Source organism: Micropterus salmoides, unplaced genomic scaffold (assembly GCF_014851395.1).
Source record: "Micropterus salmoides isolate LMB-PRFRI ecotype aquatic unplaced genomic scaffold, ASM1485139v1 Ms_hic_scaffold_18, whole genome shotgun sequence".
Taxonomy (NCBI): domain Eukaryota; kingdom Metazoa; phylum Chordata; class Actinopteri; order Centrarchiformes; family Centrarchidae; genus Micropterus; species Micropterus salmoides.
The window spans coordinates 32,363,095-32,384,525 of NW_024040928.1; the positions used below are offsets into that span (position 1 = coordinate 32,363,095).

At 45.8% G+C, this 21,431-nt stretch overlaps 2 protein-coding genes across 5 annotated transcripts; both read right to left on the reverse strand.

The window, feature by feature from the left end:
- Positions 1–7,384: 7,384 nt before the first annotated feature.
- LOC119909440 (cerebellin-1-like) lies at positions 7,385–8,871 on the reverse strand. Its single transcript, XM_038727698.1, has 3 exons — positions 8,639–8,871; positions 8,198–8,335; positions 7,385–7,960 (listed from the first exon to the last, which is right to left on the reverse strand). Exons 1-3 carry the CDS (start codon positions 8,769–8,771, stop codon positions 7,689–7,691), a joined length of 543 nt encoding a protein of 180 aa, XP_038583626.1. The 5' UTR covers positions 8,772–8,871; the 3' UTR covers positions 7,385–7,688.
- A 1,581-nt stretch (positions 8,872–10,452) lies between these two features.
- On the reverse strand, positions 10,453–19,840 carry zbtb1 (zinc finger and BTB domain containing 1). 4 transcript variants are annotated; one of them, XM_038727599.1, is made up of 2 exons: positions 19,642–19,840; positions 10,453–15,686 (listed from the first exon to the last, which is right to left on the reverse strand). In XM_038727599.1, exon 2 carries the CDS (start codon positions 15,680–15,682, stop codon positions 13,634–13,636), a length of 2,049 nt encoding a protein of 682 aa, XP_038583527.1. In that variant the 5' UTR covers positions 15,683–15,686; positions 19,642–19,840; the 3' UTR covers positions 10,453–13,633. The 4 variants fall into 4 exon arrangements, with proteins under 4 accessions (XP_038583527.1, XP_038583528.1, XP_038583529.1 ...); XM_038727600.1 differs by lacking the exon at positions 19,642–19,840 and adding an exon at positions 18,796–19,216; XM_038727601.1 differs by lacking the exon at positions 19,642–19,840 and adding an exon at positions 18,778–19,216.
- Positions 19,841–21,431: the final 1,591 nt, after the last annotated feature.

Here is a 21,431-nt window from a genome sequence, read left to right on the forward strand (position 1 = left end):
CAGTGTTTAGTTGAACTCAGATAAAATGTTTCCGTTCATTAGCTGGTGATTCATCCAACTAAAAGAAATAATTGTTTAACAGAGTTTGACAGACAGGATATGTGTCAAAACCAGAATATGGGTCTGAACCAGGAATAAATACCAGAGAATATGGGTTTAAACCAGGACTAAAGCACCAGAGAATATGGGTCTGAACCAGCACTAAAGCACCAGAGAATATGGGTCTGAACCAGCACTAAAGCACCAGAGAATATGGGTCTGAACCAGGACTAAATACCAGAGAATATGGGTTTAAACCAGGAGTAAATACCAGAGAATATGGGTTTAAACCAGGAGTAAATACCAGAGAATATGGGTTTGAACCAGGAGTAAATACCAGAGAATATGGGTTTGAACCAGGAGTAAAGCACCAGAGAATATGGGTTTAAACCAGGACTAAAGCACCAGAGAATATGGGTCTGAACCAGGACTAAATACCAGAGAATATGGGTTTAAACCAGGAGTAAATACCAGAGAATATGGGTTTAAACCAGGAGTAAATACCAGAGAATATGGGTTTGAACCAGGAGTAAAGCACCAGAGAATATGGGTTTAAACCAGGACTAAATACCAGAGAATATGGGTCTGAACCAGGACTAAATACCAGAGAATATGGGTTTGAACCAGGAGTAAATACCAGAGAATATGGGTCTGAACCAGGACTAAAGCACCAGAGAATATGGGTTTAAACCAGGACTAAACACCAGAGAATATGGGTTTGAACCAGGAGTAAATACCAGAGAATATGGGTCTGAACCAGGACTAAACACCAGAGAATATGGGTCTGAACCAGGACTAAACACCAGATAATATGGGTTTGAACCAGGAGTAAACACCAGAGAATATGGGTCTGAACCAGGACTAAATACCAGAGAATATGGGTCTGAACCAGCACTAAACACCAGAGAATATGGGTCTGAACCAGGACTAAAGCACCAGAGAATATGGGTCTGAACCAGGACTAAAGCACCAGAGAATATGGGTTTAAACCAGGACTAAAGCACCAGAGAATATGGGTCTGAACCAGGACTAAACACCAGAGAATATGGGTCTAAACCAGGACTAAACAACAGAGAATATGGGTCTGAACCAGGACTAAACACCAGAGAATATGGGTCTGAACCAGAACTAAACACCAGAGAATATGGGTCTAAACCAGGACTAAACACCAGAGAATATGGGTTTGAACCAGGAGTAAATACCAGAGAATATGGGTCTGAACCAGGACTAAATACCAGAGAATATGGGTCTGAACCAGGACTAAACACCAGATAATATGGGTTTGAACCAGGAGTAAACACCAGAGAATATGGGTCTGAACCAGGACTAAATACCAGAGAATATGGGTCTGAACCAGGACTAAACAACAGAGAATATGGGTCTGAACCAGGACTAAAGCACCAGAGAATATGGGTCAAAACCAGGACTAAACACCAGAGAATATGGGTCTGAACCAGGACTAAAGCACCAGAGAATATGGGTCTGAACCAGGACTAAACACCAGAGAATATGGGTCTAAACAAGGACTAAAGACCAGACCAGGACTAAACACCAGAGAATATGGGTCCGAACCAGGACTAAACACCAGAGAATATGGGTCTGAACCAGCACTAAAGCACCAGAGAATATGGGTTTGAACCAGGAGTAAATACCAGAGAATATGGGTCTGAACCAGGACTAAAGCACCAGAGAATATGGGTTTAAACCAGGACTAAACACCAGAGAATATGGGTTTGAACCAGGAGTAAATACCAGAGAATATGGGTCTGAACCAGGACTAAATACCAGAGAATATGGGTCTGAACCAGGACTAAACACCAGATAATATGGGTTTGAACCAGGAGTAAACACCAGAGAATATGGGTCTGAACCAGGAGTAAATACCAGAGAATATGGGTCTGAACCAGGACTAAATACCAGAGAATATGGGTCTGAACCAGGACTAAACACCAGATAATATGGGTTTGAACCAGGAGTAAACACCAGAGAATATGGGTCTGAACCAGGAGTAAACACCAGATAATATGGGTTTGAACCAGGAGTAAATACCAGAGAATATGGGTCTGAACCAGGACTAAAGCACCAGAGAATATAGGTCTGAACCAGGACTAAAGCACCAGAGAATATAGGTCTGAACCAGGACTAAAGCACCAGAGAATATGGGTTTAAACCAGGACTAAACACCAGAGAATATGGGTCTGAACCAGGACTAAAGCACCAGAGAATATGGGTCTGAACCAGGACTAAACACCAGAGAATATGGGTCTAAACCAGGACTAAACACCAGAGAATATGGGTCTGAACCAGGACTAAAGCACCAGAGAATATGGGTCTAAACCAGGACTAAACACCAGAGAATATGGGTCTAAACCAGGACTAAACACCAGAGAATATGGGTCTGAACCAGAACTAAACAACAGAGAATATGGGTTTAAACCAGGACTAAACAACAGAGAATATGGGTCTGAACCAGGACTAAACAACAGAGAATATGGGTCTAAACCAGGACTAAACACCAGAGAATATGGGTTTAAACCAGGACTAAACAACAGAGAATATGGGTTTAAACCAGGACTAAACACCAGAGAATATGGGTCTAAACCAGGACTAAACACCAGAGAATATGGGTCTGAACCAGGACTAAACACCAGAGAATATGGGTCTGAACCAGGAATAAAGCACCAGAGAATATGGGTCTAAACCAGGACTAAACACCAGAGAATATGGGTTATGTAAACAGAAATGTCTCATTCTAAGGTAATAAAAACACAAGGGTTCATTAAACACTAGTGAAAACATATTTTGGCTGTCAATAAATTCTCAGAAATATTACACACTGGACCTTTAAGGAGCTCACCTACCAGACTGAGGAAGACCACAAGAACATGACTCGCCTCCAGGACCTGGTGGACAATCTGAAGCTGAAGGTCAAGTCCTACAAACATGCAGCAGAAGAGGCAGCAAACACCAACATGGCCAAACTCCACAAGCTACAGCGCGAGCTGGAAGAGGCAGAGGAGAGGGCCGACATCGCCGACTAACAGGTGAAAAAGCTGAGGGCGAAGACCAGGGACGGATCCTGTTGTGAATTACTTTGGACCTTTATAGCCTAAATTGTTCTCATTAATTACTAGAGCAATGGTGGTCTACACTGTCATCATTTAAAGTGTTATTTTATAGTGTAAAGTTAGGATCACAGTGTGAAAACTCTACAGCTCTGAGTGTGTGTGCACATGTGTTTGTGAGCAAGCTCGTGTGCTTTGGGAGAAAAGGGAGGGAGCATCAAAAATACCTTGCAAAGGAAAATACAGAAGCAGATTTTGTATTACAAAACATACATCAATATAGTCCATCACAGTAAGAATGTCCTGTTTCTGGCACGGAGCACAAACAACACCAGTTTATTCCATAAAAGTCAGGTTATGGAAGAAATAGCATGATCAAGCAGAGTGCATGCAGAGGACACAGAGAGGAGGAGCAGGCAGTCAGGGACTTTCCCAGATTCAGGTGCAGCAGGAAAGAGAGCCAAGAGATGATGTGAAGCCAAGAAACAGAGCTATAAAAGGAGGTCCAGAAGTCTCTGTTCTGGTAACAGAATGGGGCTCTATTTTGCACCGATCTCTGACACACTCCGGTGGAACTTTTGTATTCTAATTGGTGTCTGTTTTTGTTGATAATAAAAATGTTTAAGCTTTCTTATCTGGCCCAAGTCTTGAATTTTTACACGACAATCCTCCAAGAAGGCTCTGGATGAATGAGGAGACGCAGAGTCTACGTCACAGGTGTGTAGAACCAGATATTCACTCTGACAGGAGGAACCAAAGAACAGAACCGTATCACTGATGTGATTTAAGTTTTAAAACCTCACAAAACTTAGTTAATTCAGAAAAACTAAAGATTAATGGAAAAACACAATTATAACATATTTACATTTACTCATTTGGCAGACACTGTTATCCAAAGCGTCTTACATTTGAGAAACAACACACAAGCATCAACAAAGCATCTGTGGTGTCACAGATGAGAACAGGGACTGAGGTCGCTTTGTGTGAAGGGATGGCAGAGCCAGGCGGCGTTCGTTGGAGGAGCGTAGTGGCCAAGAAGGAACGAAGGCTTGTATGATGGAGTTTAGGTAGATGGGTGCAGACCCAATAGTCACTCTGTATGCAGCATCAGGGACTTGGATCTGATTCTGGAGGCCCCGGGGAGCCAGTGGAGTTCACTCAGTAACGGAAGGACATGAGACCTTTTGGGCTGATCAGAAACCAGACGGGCTGCTGAGTTCTGAATTTGTAGGGGTTTCACCACAACAGCTGCTAGGAGGGCAGAGAGATAACCATGGCCTGTACCAGCAGCTGGGTGGCGTACTGAGTGAGGTAGGGCCTGATTTTCCTTATGTTGTATAGAGCAAAGCAGCACGACCGAGAGACAGCAGCAACATGGTCTGAAAAGGACAGCTGGTCATCAATCATGAAGTTTCTCACCACCCTGGTTGGAGTGATGGTTGCGGAGTCAATTTGTAGTTTGATGTTATGGTGGATAGATTGCTTGGCTGGAATGACCAAGAGTTCAGTCTTAGAGAGGTTTAGTTGAAGGTGGCGAGACTTCATCCATGCAGATATGTCTGATAGACAGTCCGTGATCCGCGCCGAGACGGTGGGATCGCCTGGTGGGAAGGATAGGTAGAGTTGCGTATCGTCTGCGTAGCAGTGGTAAGAGAAGCCGTGCGAGTGATAATTCTCAACTTGAGTAGGGTTTTTGAGTAGGGGTGTAACAGAGAAGTATTTACTGTCGTGGAAAACCGTTTCCTGGTGGGAGGTTGAGCAAATAATTGAGTTACAACAAACTGTTGTCTTTTAAGAATTTAACACTTTTTAACACAAGAGAATAAACAGAGAAGTACTACAACAAAAACAAGCTGGACCAGAGGTTCTGGCTCCTAAGACAGTCACTAACGTCTGGCCCAGAGCAAAGGGCTGCATGATCATTTACACAGTCTGGGTTTCTATGTTTTGGGGAACAAAAGATCCTCTGCCAGCTTTGACTGGTCCCAGCCAAACCAGGAGAGGAACAGTAAGGACAACAACTCCACATTCCTGACCTAAACCCTACACATGTGGACAGACTAGAATGATGAGAATAATAATAAAAGGAACAGGTTAAAGATTAAAACACTGTATAAGACCTAATAATAATAGAAAAATAGCAAGTACTGTACTTGCATAAAAGATCATAAGTAAAGAAGAAAACAATTTTCTGCCGTTACATTTACCACGAGTTGTTGCAGGCACCATGGTAGGAGCAATCACTGATGAATAACTAGGCAATACCTAACTTAAGGTCCACTTACCAGCTTTCATTGGAGCCCTCAACCACATCTCATGGTCGTCGTTAGCGGAGCGGTCGTCGTTCATATAATCCCACCCTACATATGACCACGTCGTCACGTGACTGACCTTCCACTTATGTCACAAAATGATCTGAATGATTAACTGATCAAAGTGTGAGATGTGGAGAGAGCTCAGGAAAAAGTGAAAAGGTTTGTTGGTCAAACTAAACTTATTAGACTATTGTTTTATTAACTGAATGTTTTTAAATGCAGCTCCAGGTTTAGTGTAAACAGTATTTTAATATATGCAGTCTCTGCTCAGGTGTTGTGGTTGCTGGGTGACTGAAAGGATGCTTGTTATCAACGCGGCACCAGGAAGCAGCTGAAACCAACAGAAACAGTGTTGTAGTGCTAATTATTAATCTTTAGTCATTTGAAATAGAGACAAGCTGAAATACACTTTGTGATTTTGTTATAAACCTCAGAAACCACAGAGTTGAAACACATCAGTCTGTGATCCTTAATGTTGCATTCAGGGCCCCTGTATGGTTTGTGTCTCGTGTTCTGTCAGTGTTCAGGCTTTAGGTTCCTCAAAAATCCAAAGAAAGTGTATTTGTAACCTGCTAAATAAATATTAATTATTCAAACCTGAGTTGTTGGATTTGGATCCATACTGGAGACAAACTGAGTCTCTGCGACAGGTTCAGGTGACATTTTCACTTCCATGTTAACGTGTCGGTGCCACATATAATGAGGCTTAGTTTTCACCTGATGTCATTTTGATTTTTAGTCTTTTTTCATGAATGCAGCCAAAGATTGAAGTCATGCAGCTGCAAACACAGAACATTACAAACTGATGTTTGGTCAGAATCAGAAATTATCCTGAGAAATTCTTTTGTTACGATAGCTCACTTTTCATGTCAAGATATTAAGCAATAGAAATAATTATAGAAAATATGTAAGTAGAAAAAAACAATGGAAAAAATCTAAATTTAATTTTGAGCCCCCCTGGGTTCCCTTTAGCACTGGTTTTTGACATCAAGGGCTCCACAGTCAAGTCACCGCCTGTTGTGGAAATTGTATCTTGCTGGTGAGGAGTTGAGCAAATAATTGAGTTACAACAAACTGTTGTCTTTGAAGAATTTGTTTAACAAAAGAGAATAAACAGAAGTACTAAAACACATATTCAGCTGGTCCAGAGACCTGCCACCTAGGGCGGCTTCGGGCGTCTGGCCCCGAGCAAAGGGATGCATCATCATTTACACAGTCTAGGTTTCTATGTTTTGGGGAACAGAGATCCTCTCCGGGCCTTGAATGAACATTCCAGGACAGGAACAACAAGAGAGGAAAACACCAAAACAATCTCACAGCTCTGACCTGAACCTTAGTAAATGTGGACAGACTAACATCAGGAGTATAGGAGAGGAAAGGTTAAGGATAGAAACGATACATACCTAGAAGACATAACAATAATAGTAATAATAAATTAACATGCATGAAAGATTAAATTTAAGAAAAAACTGTTAAGCCTAATGCACACCTGTGCAATGCCCATGCTGTCTAATCAGCATCTTGATTTGCCACACCTGTGAGGTGGATGGGTTATCTCGGCAAACGAGAAGTGCTCACTAACAGAGATTTTGACAGATTTGTGAACAATATTTGAGAATATTTGAGAGAAATAGGCCTTTTGTGTACATAGATCTTTGAGTTCAGCTCAGGATGAGTAGATGTTGCCTTTAGAATTGTGTTCAGTGTAGACGGCAATTTTAAGTCACTTTGGATCAAAGTGTCAGCTAAATGAATAAATGTGATTTTAAGGGACTCTTGGTGTCTGCAAACACAGAATATTACGGATGGATGTACGGATTTTGGCATTTTGTGTACAATGTTCCAGGTGAAAACCTTTCTGGATCTGTGAGGACCGTGTCTGAAGTTTACTTTAGAGGAAGAAGATGGAACCGCAGTTTGACCTCTGCAGAACGAGACGCTCACCTCAGTCAGAGAAACAGGAAGTAACCACAGACCTTAAACCTTTATTTCCTGCTCAGCTCTTCAAAACAAACTGGGGATCAATTCATCTTTAATATTTTGTCATGAAACATCTTAAAGTCCCACTGAAGTGGAAATTACTTTTCACAGTTTTGATATTAAAACAATCTCAAACTGCGTCTTGCTCCCTGACTGACTCCTCTCAGGTTCTACCTGTGATCCTGGATGTTTTGTAAAGAAACTAGAAGATCTAGGTCTGTTTGGGTTCAGGACCTTGATCTGGATCTTCTCCACCGTCTCCATGGCAGCTGCAGGAGCTTCGTCTCCCTCACATGGGGAAGACGAGGAAGCCGCTGAAGGTGCTGCGGCGACTCTGATCAAAGATGCTATTCTGGGCCCAGAGGACGACCCAGAGCCGGTCCCCCTCCTCCAGGACCAGCGCCATGCCGTTGGAGCCGCTGACATGGCTGCCCCTGGAGTCGTAGATGGCGAACATGTTCTCCCCGTTCTTTAGCAGTGCTGCGTTCAGGGTCCCCGGGTTTCCAACACAACCGGTGAACCGGACGTAGTAGAGTCCCTTCACTGGGGCTGTGAAGACGCCTGCAGACAAAGAACAGGGAGAAACAGCTCCTAGATAGATGATATTTGGTTCAGGACTGAAAATATTCAGCGTCAGAAATCCTACTCACACTACTACTAACACGTCGAGCTCACCTGGAGACCGCCAGAGCAAAGCTCTACTTCTACAACAAACTTTTATTCCTTTAAAAACAGACAAAACATGTGTCTGAAACAGCCCCACATCTGACGTCCTGAACCTGAACAGGTGGGTCGTACCTGTGTCTGGGTTGTAAGCGTTGCCGATGTTTGTCGTCACCCTCTTGAACACCAGCGCGGTGTCGTTGTCAAAAGGCCCGTGATGGGTTTCCTGTTCAGCGGTGACGAGGGAGGCCGAGAACGCCACCTGAGATTTACCTGCAGGAGACAGAAAAGGTTTGCTGGTTCCCTTCAGCTGAGACAGACCAGTACCACTGTGAGAGGACTCTGCAGGTCCAGGGAGGAATCGAGTCTACAGTCATAAAATCCACGTGGACGGAGGCTGAGAACCAACAGCTGTTCCAGTTTTTATAGTGAAACTACTTCCTGTCACGAGGTCTGAAGAGTAAAATCTGTTTTAATATTTACCTGAATACAGACGTTCTGTAAACCTGAAATCTTTATCATGTGGGTACCAGATTAAAGCATTTAGAAAGTCTGTAATCTGCCTGTCAGACTGACCTGTGTCCTCCTCCAGTTTCTCCACCCGGGCCAACAGCTGCTGCAGCAGAACTCCCAGGTCTTCGTCTCCTTCTGACTGAAGCCCGACCGGACCACAGACCAGCACCACCACCAGAAACCAGCCAGACCCCATCTGAACCTGAGGACGAGCGGACTGCAGAGGGCTGTGGTGTCCTGATCAGACCCTCAGTGACTAACGACAGCTTCATGACCTCTGGTCAGAACGAAGCTCCTGTTTGAACACGAAGTTTGTTGGACTTCGGTCGTCACAAACACACAAACATGACGTGCTAATCCGTCTGACTCGCTTCTTAGCACTAAAAACACAAAATTATTGACCGGGGAAGTTTGGATTTCCGTGTTCCACCAACCAGGTGAGCCGACTTTGAGGAAAGCGTCAGATGAAGGGATTTAGTGTCCCGACCGTCACCTCTGGAAAAAACACTTACTACTGTGTAATCCATCAGCTGATAATCTGAGCTGTACTCTGGAAGAGTGAACAAAAGGGTCACATCACTGTTCCCTCACCTGTACAAATAAATCAACTTTGAAACGAAGGTAGATTCAGATCTGCTCCCACCCGGTCAGGTCCAGGTCTGACCTGATGAGCTCTGAGCTGATTGCAGCTGGTGTTAATCCCGTCAGACGAGGATCGGATCATCCCTCATCTCCTGATTATACTTTGTTTTATTGATTTTTATTTTTAACCCAACAGTCCCTGAAACTCTGCCGTGCGTCGCCATCGCCCACGTGTACATAAACAAGATGACTTTTTTGAAGGTACAATAGTTGGGATTTTTCTATGCTGTTAGCAGACTTTAAAGACCTGTCAAATATTCACATTAATAAAAATATTTACATGTATTATTGATTAGCTTGACATTTTAAAGAAAATAATCCTTTAACCTTCATGTGTGTAATTTAAAAGAAAATCGCTCAGATTTAGTTATTTAGTGTCTTTGCATCAACAGAGCTGTCAATCACTGTGGGAGTGACAGCAGCATCATCCAATCATGGGGTTTGAGCACTTTAGGTGGGCGGGGCTTCATCTTGGTTTATATTTGGGTCACCAGTTCAGGGCAGGATGTCAAGTTATGAAACACATGCTGTTTAACAGTTTATGCTACGGCTCCCCCACGTGGACAAACAGCGAGCTGCAGGAGAGCAGCTGGAATAACGACGACACACTAATAATAATTATTATATCAATAAGTTCACACTCCGTTAACGTCACCCATGCATAAGATTCAAAATGAAACTAAATGAGCGGATGGTCTCTGGGGTTTTAGGTTGAAGTAAACTGATTAAATGATCCATCCACAGTGAGTGCTGCTTTCTGCCGGCTCAGGCCGTTACCCCAGGTGTCTGACACCTTTGCTTTTAACAGGAAACTGAAGTCTCGCTAAAGGGCAGTTCTTGCTCAGAATCTCACGAGAGGCGAGATGTTGCAGGAAGACACGGCGGAAACTAGAGTCAGAGCTGTAGAGAGGACTTTGTTGAGTAACAAAATAAAGTCTTGCTAGCAGCTCCTCTAAGAACAAAACAAGTACCACAAACTCCCTCGTTTCCACCGGAGTCTTCCTGCAACAACTCGCCTCTCACCAGATTTCAGAGAGACTTCGGGCAGGGCTCAGGTTTAAAAATACCAATATTGTCCTTTAAATCAGTTTGGTAAGATTTTATTTTGAAGAAATTTAAATGTTTATTTTCATCCTCGTGTAGTTTGACTGATGGCTGACCGTCAGGAAAAGGAAGGAAACTCCAGGCGCCTTTGCTATAAACTTATGTAAAACAAAGCACAAACACACTAAAACATTTCTCCACAAACTGAATTCACTTGGTTTATTAAGAGCTTAAGAAAGGCTTGTGTTTATTTTCAGAGATCAGAGCGGCATCCTTTAAAAACTCCACAAACTGAACATCAGTGAGAAAAACAAAACCACCTGAACGCACAAAGACCAGAACAAACGTCACCTGACGGGTCTGAAACAAGTGCCGACACCATCGACCCCGCGTTTCTGTCCACCAGCAGCTAAACCGCCAATTGCAGGTCGAGTTCCTGACGCAGCAGATATCTGAGATCTTGATAAAGCGACCCGACTCGGATCAAAGTGCCATTTCACTAAACTGGTTTAGTTTGATTCGCCGTGCATCACAGCCGCATGTGAACACAGCTGGTTTCTCTCCAGGTCCAGTGAATTAAATTAACTGATTGTAAATGCAACAGAGAAAAACAGCGGCGTCCCCATCAAAGCGCCGATTGTCCGACTAACCGAGGACGGACAGAACTGGTCTCCGTTGGTTCTGAAGTGGTTTCAGCTGGTTCAGGACTGGTTTGCAATGATCTTTCAGCTAGCTAATGTTCACTTGGTTTTGTTCTGAACTGGTCAGGATGTTTCAGTCGTGGTTTAAGGTGGATCCGAATGTTTGGTTTCAGTGGTTTATGCTGCTTCAGAACTGGTTTTGGTTGCTTTGGACCTGGATTTGAACTGGTTTAGGGAGATTTCTCATACTGAATTATATTAGTTCTGGAATACCTGTCTGGAACTGGTTTGTACTGGTTGCAGACTGGTGTGGTCGGTTCTGAATTGGTTTTGGTTGGTGTTGAAATACTTTGTCCTAGTTCTGAAGTGGTTTGGAAATGGTTTAGGTTAGTTCTGATGTGGTTTCAGCTGGTCCAGAGCTGATTTACAAGGTAGATTTATCTATCATTTTACAGCCGTAGTGATGGTACTCCATCACAGCTGGTTTAGACGTTTCTGAAATGGCTTGGTTCTAAACACACGTGCTGTGGTCTTGTTTAGAGTAATGGCCTTAGCAGCCAGAACACAAGCACAGTGAAACACATTTTCCTGACTCATAAGGCAACAGAAGCCGCCGTTCTTCCCCAGACAGAAGACCTGTGAAGTTTGAAAACCAACAGCTGCTCCGGTCTGAATCGGAGCTTCAGAGTTGGTAAACTCGTGTTTGTATGAGAACGCACCACTAAAGGCCGAGTGGGAACGTTCACTCCTCTCATTGGTTAGATGTGTCGAGAGAGAAATCAAGCTTCTATCAGCCCCAAGATCAACAAGGCTGCGTGGTCATGGTCAGTCCCAGTCCGACTGAGAGTCGTGCTCCCGTTAGCTGCTAGCAGCTGTTGATTTCACATCCCAGGATGCAAAGCACACCTGGCTATGGATTTGTTCGACTTGTAGAAAGTCAGATCGAGGTCAGATCACGTTCCAGAATTATTTTGTGACCGGATAAGACTACGTCCTCTAAAGGGTCTGCTTTGGTCCACACCTGAGTACGCTTGCTTTTTAAATCTGCCCCAACGAATCGTACCGAGGAGGAAAAGGAACCAGAGTCCGATTCAACCGGACTTAACAGCGCAGGCTTGGAAAGGCCCTTAAAGTCCAGTCCAGCACACGGTTCCAGAGCGGACCACTTCTAGTGTTTTGTGTTTCAACCTTTTCACAATCTAATGTTTAAATATTCACTTTGAAACAGGGGGGTCCGTACTTGTGCCTGTCCATCCCCCAGCATGCATCTCTGCAGAAAAGACAGAAAGGAAAACGAGACGACGAACCACTGTTACAGTAAAGGCACCAATCACAGAGCATGATATCATCGTGACGCAGTGAACGCAAAGCCGAAAAAAGTCTGAAGGAGAAGGGAAGATGAGTATCAGTGTGCGATCAAACTCATAAAACAGAACGCAGTCTTTCACTAACTACAACATTAAAAAAAACTCGCCGTGTTTCGTCTTCAGGGACGCTGGTATCCTGGGAAACGAGTTGACGTCAAAGCTCGAACACTTTGAGGCCTCGCAGCCCTCTGACATGCCGACAGCCGCTTCACAGACCGGTCGCTCCAAAAAGAAACCCAACTGGGCGCCTCAGAGGTACGCCACCTTTGGACCGGCATCACCAGACCGAACCCATTCATTGTTTCATATGTTATTGTCAATTTTATATTCATTATTTATAATAATAATATTTTCCACCAACAGTGTTTAACGTTAAGCACCAAAATACCTACGTAGCAACAAAGCGGACTGACTCCCCTCCCCGGTTATTCCGACTCTGAAGCGCCTCCCTCTGGACACAAAAGGGGGCCCCATCGATCAGCAGTGTTTTCGGTCGCACCGGTTTTGACTTCTTTTGGAGTTCACTGCCGGTCTTCCCGTGCGTTCACACTGTGAGCAACACAATCATGAACCAAACAGGTGGAGAGGCACGGTGGGAGTTTCCTCGACAGGCCCGTAGAGCCGTGGGCTGGAGACCAGTCGAGAAACACCAACAGAAAATAAAAACTTAAAGTCTCTTAAATCCAGACTTGACTTTGGTACGTTTTAGTGCGAATGCGAGTTGCTCTTTAACTAGTTACTTAGTTACTCAACAGAACATTAAATTCTCCAGTGTGAGGATCTGCTCATTATGTTTTGTCTCAATCTCAGTTTTACTTCTTTGGGTTTTTGGACTCGGGGACCTAAAGATGGACCCCTGTTCCTGTCTGATGCTCCAAATGAGCTAAAATGCAAATATCATGTTTATATATCATCTTTTATATAAAAATCCAGCTTCTTTATAAATATTCTAAATAATAACACACATCTAGCTTCGTATGAACAGTGAGGACAGTTAAGGTTTCCAAACTTGATGGTTCTCCGCCTAATGTGATTGTTTCAGCGACACGAGTTGATTCTGACTTTTATCATCAGGTGCTGGGGAGAAACATCTCATCATATCCTGAAAGTAAGCTGAGACGCCCGTCTGCTTAACGTCTTTTCATCGACACAGAGTAAAAAGCTGCACAGGTGCCATCAGAGTCATGACAGAGCGACCAATCATCAGCCCCGCTGCTCGCAGTGTGAACGCCCGTTTAGGTTATGCATATAGTTTAAAAGTGCAGGTTAAAGTCTTTTTGGTGTTCAAGTGCATACATTTGTTCTCACATTTATGGCTTTTAGTAACAAACTAGTATAAATGCAGAGGACGGTTTGGAAAGTTCCTATAGTCTCTTGGTGTGCTTGGAGTTATAGTGGCTCCTCATGTCTTTACGGAGGCGGAACTTCTCTCCACAGACGCCGCAGATGTACAGGTGGACGTCCATGTGCTTCTCCAGCTGTTCTCCCCCGGGGAAGATCTGGAAACACACCTGGCAGATGGTTTCCCCGGCCGACAGGTGGGAGATCATGTGGCGGACGTGGTCGTGTTTGAGGAAGGTTCCCTGGTCGCAGACCGGACACACGTAGCGGGCCATGCCTTTGTGCATGTCGGTGTGCAGCCTGAGCTGGCGCTCCCGCAGGAACTGCTTCCCGCAGGTCTGGCAGGTGAACTGCTTCTCCTTGGTATGGACGGTGTAGTGCTCCCGCAGGTGGCAGCGCTGATAGAAGCCCTTGCCACAGATGCTGCAGAAGTGTTTGCGGCGGTGGTCCGGTTCACTGCTCTCTTCCAGCAGCACCGGGCGGAACAGCTCCTGGTCGTGGCAGGACAAGGCGTGCTCCAGCGCCAGGCTCTCGTTCTGGAACAGCAGGCCGCAGTGAGAGCAGGCTAGGTCGGCCGCCTCCAGCAGGCCCTCTTCCATCCCGTGGGGCTCCTCCAGCAGGGACGCCTCGTCCTCCCCGTGGGAATCCGAGTCGCCGCCTTGGGATTCGCCGCAGCGCTCCGCGTGCTCCTGGAGCTGGCGGCCTTTGATCAGCACCTGGCCACACCTCCCGCAGGCGCATATATGGCCCATGTGGTTGGACAGATAGTGGGCTGACTTGTCCTCCTCTGTTAACAGAGCACCACAGAGTTCACAGGGGGCACAGTCGGCGTCCAGCTTCTCGTCTTTGACCTTACGAAGCTTCGCAGGGATTCCCGAATCTTCACTGCTGGACATGTGGCCTTCGAAAGGCTCCCTGCTGTTATCCATACCTGAGACGCCGGGCTCTGGTTCCCGGCCTGAACCGGTTTTCTCCCTACGCAAGTCTTTAAGCGTGGCGTCACTGAACAGTGCGCTACAGTCTCTGGCACTGTGTTCACCGACCCGGACCACCTCTATCTCAGGGAATGTGCCTTCTTCTGGTTCCGTCTTGATGGAGACACTCCTGGCCGATCCGGGCTCCCCTTCTGGTCCAGCTGCTGACCTGACGGGGAGGTCAGAGTCGGCCTTGGCCTCGGGCCAGTCGTCCTCACCTTTACAGATGACCCTGTGTTCCTCTGTGCTCTCGGAGGCGGAGCTCTCTGCTTTACTGGAGTCGTTGTCACCTTCAACGTTACCTCTTGCCGGATGAAAGGCCTTGCGGTTGGTGCAGGTCAGAATGTGTTCAATTAAAAGCTTCTCGCAGCTGAAGACGAAGCCACAGTCGTCGCAGGTGTAGGTGCGGCCAAACCGAGGACGGTCTTTGAGAGTCGAACTCCTGCCGCTGGACCTCTTTCTCAAATCACACGGCTGCTCGACTCCTCCGTCCACCACCGGGGGTGCCACTATCAAAGGCGTGTTCACCACCTCCTCCACCACCACCGGTCTGCTGATGGTCACTGGAACAGCTGGGCGCCCCGCGGTGCTGTTGACAGCTTTTGGTAAATGCTCCGCTTCCGGTGCAGCAGGCCTCTGCTGCTCGAACATGCGGACTCCAAACATCATCTTCCCGGCGGCGGCTCCTGTGGAGGAACTGGACGAGGAGGCGGAGGAGGACGGTGTGAGGTTGGAGCTCCTGATGTCCCTGAGATCCTCCAGCGAGTCCGGGATGTAGTACATCTGAAGGTACGCCATGGAGGCCTTGAGCTCCTCAAACTCGTAGCTCCCCACGACGATGCGTCCAAGGTACATGAGCTGCAGGATGAGGTCGAAGCACTCGGCACTGATCTGCATGTTGCTGAGGTCCAGACGGCCCGTCCCTTGCTGGTCCCGGATGAACATCATCCTGAAGTAGGAGCTGCAGGCCGCTAGGACGGCCTTGTGCGCCCTGAAGTAGATGTCACCGATGGCGATGAGGCAGTCGCACAGGAAGCCCCACTCCCGCTGGTTGTTGAGCTGCTGGAGGACATGATCGCTGTGGCTCGGCCTCGCCATCGCCCTGCAGACAGAGGAAGACATGAACAGAGAGATGAAACAGCTGCATTCTTCCTGCTGTGAGGTTTCTCTGTGGTCGGCTTTCATAGCGCTGCAGAGTATTTCATAACGTTTGGTTGGCTGCGCTCGGCGAGGCAGAAACGGCTCTGTCCTGCTATGACTCATCAAGACCAGACGTGAGAGTTTTGGGGGCTTTTCAGACTGGATCATTAGTTAATTAGCTGTTTGGGGTTATTTTGCATTTATTGGCTGTTCTGGATCCGTTTAAATCTGTTTTAGTGTTTCTGTCTGAAGTTTGTTGTAAAGTTGTAAAGTTGAGTTTGTGTTTCAGTTTCACTCAGAAAAATGAAGTTAAACTTTTACAGATATCAGAATAAGTAAATTACACCAGTTACAGAACACGATCAGTCTTTATATTCTCATTACACAACATAACGTCACTCAAACACTGAAACTACATTATGAGCCGACGAAGGAGAAAGATGAATGACTGTGTTTGTGTGTGACATCCTGCCGACAACAAAAACCACGTGTGAACTGTTAAACCACACACAGTCACTCGTTACATCTGCCTCTACAGGGATGCACTGATTCGTCTGTTCTGGGATCAGCTCCACTAATAACCTTGCTGAGTGGATCAGGTGTCGGCACCTGGACAGTGTTACAGTCACATTTTAGTCTTTTTGTGTTCCTTTGTTTTATTTTTCCTCAGTGGAAATCTGTAATGACTCGTTTGTTTACAGCGTAATCTAGGTTCTCTCTTGTAATATATGTTACGATTAAGTCATGGATTAAAAGGTCGTCAACGAAAATATTTTATCAAAATCTTCGATGACCAATCAACATCGCACGCAGAACGTCAGCGCGCAGAACATGCGCAGGTGCCGGGCAGAAAAACTGATCCTCAGACGAAAGCTGATGGCCCTCCGCAGGAACGTGTTAAAGCTGTGACGCCCAGTATCTCTACATCTACAGCTGCTTTTATCTCGGTCATAACGTGCGAACAGGCATCACTGTATGTCCGTGGTAACAAAGGTCTGTCTTTGTGAAACGTTTCTTGTAACGGACAGTTGAAGTGTTTGCAGTTTACAGAAATCAGGGCTCACACAATGTTATTACAAGCAAAAAAATCAGCCTGTTGTTGCCGATGATATTTGAGTTTGGCAGGCTTGTGTTTAATATGCTTGTTATTTGGAAAACAGACTCTTTAATGAACATGATTCACAGCTGCGTTAGACTATAAATAAAATAAAGGAAATGTCTCTCTTGAAATTATCCTTATGACATTAATTTTTCTTCCTCTGTGCCGACCAATCCAGTCCTTTCACAACCAGTTTAAAAATGCAGTATTGCTCAATCGTTCTTTATTACCAGTTGCCTTTAAATAGCCCATACAGCCTGCGCAGTGTTGCACAAAACTGATTCCACCTCACTACATGTGGTTCAACGGTTTTCAAAATGAACTGATGTTAGTTGTGGGCGTTATATTTGAGTTACGGCTGATTGCAGCTCAGCCAGTCCTTTAAAGGGCCAATACACCCAGTAACAGGTAGTTTTCCAAAAAGTGACCGCTGCCTCGACCTTCTGACTTAAATAAGAAAAAGTAGGCAACTAAAGTCTCTAAAGTTGAGGATGTTGGTGTTCGTTGGGCACGGAGCAGTGTGCAAGCAGCTTTATCTGCCAGGAGCTGCTACGCCGACCTAACGTGACCTCAAAGAGAACGCCACAGCAAACTGCATCAGCTGCAGTCAGGAGGTTCGGCGCGAGGGAGGAAGCGGCTCCGACGTGACGAAGCGTTTCTTTCAACGCGGCGTGAATCTGAAGGAACGCTTCACCGTGTTCAACGTGTCGCGCTCTCCCAGATCCAGCTAACGCTAACAGCAGCAACGCCTCAGGTACAGAACACAGGTGAGCCGACTTTTATACTGGAGGGAAACAGACGATGGCTACAGATGAGCCCCAGAGACGCCGCTCTAGGACAGAGACTCCTTTCACTTTAGCCATGAAGGGGAGGAGGAGCGAGGAGGAGGAGGGAGATCTGTGGTGAAGGAACCAGAACCTACAAGAACCGGATTCAAAACCTGGAGTCTGAATCTATAACATTGAAAGGACACCCGACCCTGAGCTTTAGTCCTTCAGTCCGAGCATAAAGTCCTCCTGAGTGTTTTAGAGTCCATACAGTTTATAATCAGAGGGGAACAGGGCTAATGCTAAGCTAACTGACGCCATTTACTCATGCTGATGTTACCTGGGAGAAAGTGGACTGGGATCACACAGCCCACTTCTCTGCTTGTTGTCAGCAGGTTCAACTTTCTCTGAGGTCTGAAACCTTCACGTTCTGAAAGTGCTGCACAGACGTGTTAAAGAAGTGATATTCTGCTCATTTTCAGGTTCCTCATCTTATTTAGAGGTTCTACCAGAACACGTACTGCACGTCAGAAGCAGAGAAGGGCGGGTCAACGAGAAGCCGGTAAACAGCTCGGGTTCAGCCGTCCGTGTTGCCGACCGGCTTGGCAACACGGACTTTGGGCTTTTTCGCTTTGCAAACCTGTTACAGCACAAAAAAAGAGCTATAACTCAATAAAGTAGAGGGCAAAAGCCAAAAAGCTGAATAACACCTCTTATGTATTATCTAGAGCACGATGACGGTTCTCAAACTTTTCCTGTCACGCACCCCGTCAGAAACCAAAAAAAGTTTAAGCCCCGGCAAAAGTGAATTTCACTTTTATCGCTCGTTAACATCACTGGAATAAAACTAGATTCAGGTTGACAGAAGAGTCGAGCTATTCACGCAACTGTAGGTTCTGCGAACGCGGCGTTCCTTTGACCTCAGGGGTCGCAGCTGGGATTGACGTCGACATGACGGCGTTCCAGTTAACAAGTCGTCCCCCCCGGTTTGAGAACCACTGACCTGCTGATATCTGTCCGACATCTCAGAGGGAACGCTGTTAAAGTGCCACAACCACAAACTAGTTATTATAACAGAGCGTAAAGTCATATTGTATTAAACACATTCATAGATAAAATAACCAGAAGGGAAAATCTGTGTTTAATGAGCGTTAAATAAGGAAAATACTGTCTGAAGCTTCTTTTACCTGTTAAAGAGACTTTACCTGCGTGTAGTTCTTCTCTCTCTGTATATATATAATCTGACAGCACATGGGGCCCCGGGCCCCTCTGTGGGTCTGTTAGCGCACGTGCTGTGAGGAGGTCTGATGAGAACCTGAATGTTCCCTGATGAACGGGTGACAGCAGATTACTGCGTGAAACTCGTAGTGTTTGTGAATGAGCACCAGAACCCGTAAGCTAAGACTCACAGCTTACTGTAACTCCCCGCCCGCCCCCGCACCGTCCCCGCGGCCATGCGGGGGGACATTCCCGCAGTCACCCGGCTGTCAAACGCCGAGAAACCCGCGCCGAGAGAGCCGACAGCGCGCGGTGTGAGGCGGTGACAGCGGAAAGCAGCCGGAGCTCCGACACACCGACGAGCTAAAATGGAGATTACAGCTCTGCGGCGGTTAGCTTCGGCAAGCTAACAGCGGCTAGCATCCATCAGGCCGGAAGCCACTGCGGGTGGCTTTTCAAAATAAAAAGGCAATAAACCGACAAGTGGTGGGCAGACGGAAGGAGGGATGTACGGACTGTTTACACAAACACAAAGTGAATAAAGTTTACGTTTGTTTAACGTGACAACACGAATAAGGCGTGCGCGTTCATTTTAAGCGTCTTCTTACTCGTGAAACTCCGATTTCGTTTATTGTGAAAACCCACACCGGACGTAGCAGTTATAAATGCTGCTAGCTTCACGGCTACAGCGCTATCTCTCCCGCAAACAGTCCCGCCACCCCCGCACTGCCACCCGCATTCTGCTAGCACCGAGAGCAGCAGGCCGCGGGGATCTTTCTCTACTTCTCCCGGCCAGGCGGCTCCGAGAGCCGGACAGAAACCCGTCGACTCACCGTGGGTCCCGGAGGCCGGCGGAGGAGCTGTGCGGAGGGTGCGGAGAGTGCGGAGAGTGCGGGGCTCGGGAAGTTTCCTCTGCGGAGGTTTGTTGTTGTGTTCGGGCGGAAAGTTGAGACGAAGGAGCCTCTTCTTCTTCTTCTCCTCCTGCAGGATGAAAGAACTTCCGCACAGACTGCCGCCGCGTCAAGCCGGACGCAGCGCGGAACACAAAATAAAGCACTTCCGGTCAAAAACCGGTGTCAAAATAAACGTAAAATAAAGTTGGTACTTAAAAACAGTTAATACGACGATTTAATGAGCAGAAACTCATCGTGACCTTTGTTTTACAATGAAATTCAGAATTTCAGCCGAGCAGGTTCACACAATTTGAACTCAAACCACATTTCTTTTATTTGTTTATTTATTTGGTAAAACTTTGTAAATCATGTAGAACCTCTCTCTTTGTGTCGAGACAGCAACATCACTTTTGTAATCCTCAGTCCAGGTGTTCAAAATTGGAGACGTGAAAAATAAGAACATAATGAAACATGAGTTAGTCAGGATGATGGAAGAGAAATTCTTCCAGACCAAGAGATCAATACAGGATCTGAACCCCCAACCTCATTGAATTCTCCCAGGTAGTGAAGAGGTCAGGGTCAACTGGCACCAGGAAGCCACACACAAACAGTTTAGTGTCGGGTTGAACAACAGTGCTTCCAATAGTTCTACCCTCACTGCCGAGGTCACAAAGAGAGGACTCAGCTTCACCTTCACCTACCTGCAGGGAAAAACTTTACAAAGAGTCCAAATGGCTGTCCTGGATCAGAGGTTTCGTTTGAAGTAGATCCAACTAACAGCGCAGAGCTGTAAACAACAATTACATTTAGAGAGACAGTTAATATACAGTATTCTGACTACAGACGCAGTGAGAATTGTGAGTTACATAATGACAGAATTTTTCACATGTGGCCCTAAACTTACTTTGTTGATGCTTTTAAGACGCTGCGCATAAAAGCATCTGCCAAATGGGTAAACTGACCATGTTGGAAGCGATTATGCTCAAACACCATACAGGTGTGTGCGAGTTTGAAGATGTGGCAAGTTTAAAGTAGCCCAATCTGGGGACCGAACTCACAACCTGTTGCGCAACAAAATTGTCTCAAAGCCTGCCGTGCTACCAACTGAGCCACAGAAGCAGACGGCTAAAGGTGGTCACAATTTCTCTTGTCCATGTAAAACTGCATTTGCTGTTACGATTTAGCTTTTCAGCTGTTACTTTGGTATTTTTAGTAGCTTAGCACGAGAATATATGGCATGAGTCCACACTCCAAACATGTAGATGTTGCAAGTTTTCAAAATAAGAAGACGGCTGTGGGTTACCTTTCAATTAACGTTTAAATCTAAAAATCTTATCCTCTATTGAGGAAGATGTTGGCATTTTGAGAGAAAAAGGCTTGTGGCTTCATACCGATGCCTATTATGTGCTTATGGCCTTTGCAAGTGAACCGCGAGGATGTCAGTGGGTAATTTGCTGCTGAGCTGCTGGTCTCATAATGTTGAGGTGGAACTCTTTTGTTTTCCTGGTTTTACAGTTGGTTTGGTTTTGAAATCACTTCTAAATAAATCTCAAACCACCTGTTTCTTTCTTACTTACTTTTTTGAGTAAAGATAATTCATCCAAAAAACACATCTCACTAGCTGGCTTTTATCAAGCCAGCTAGCTCGACCCCACCTTGACTTACCTGCTGTTTGTTCCCTTGAAGGTCTGTTGCAGATGAACAATGGCGGAAATTCACGTTGAGAAATG

Bases quoted from the DNA above. Each gene is read 5' to 3' on its own strand.
- LOC119909440 (XM_038727698.1), bottom strand. From the start codon at position 8,771: ATGGGGTCTGGCTGGTTTCTGGTGGTGGTGCTGGTCTGTGGTCCGGTC. The intron at 8,336-8,638 runs GTCAGTCTGACA...TGTCTCCTGCAG, and splicing joins GAAACTGGAGGAGGACACAG to GTAAATCTCAGGTGGCGTTC. The intron at 7,961-8,197 runs GTACGACCCACC...CTTTGTCTGCAG, and splicing joins CGCTTACAACCCAGACACAG to GCGTCTTCACAGCCCCAGTG.
- zbtb1 (XM_038727599.1), bottom strand. From the start codon at position 15,682: ATGGCGAGGCCGAGCCACAGCGATCATGTCCTCCAGCAGCTCAACAAC.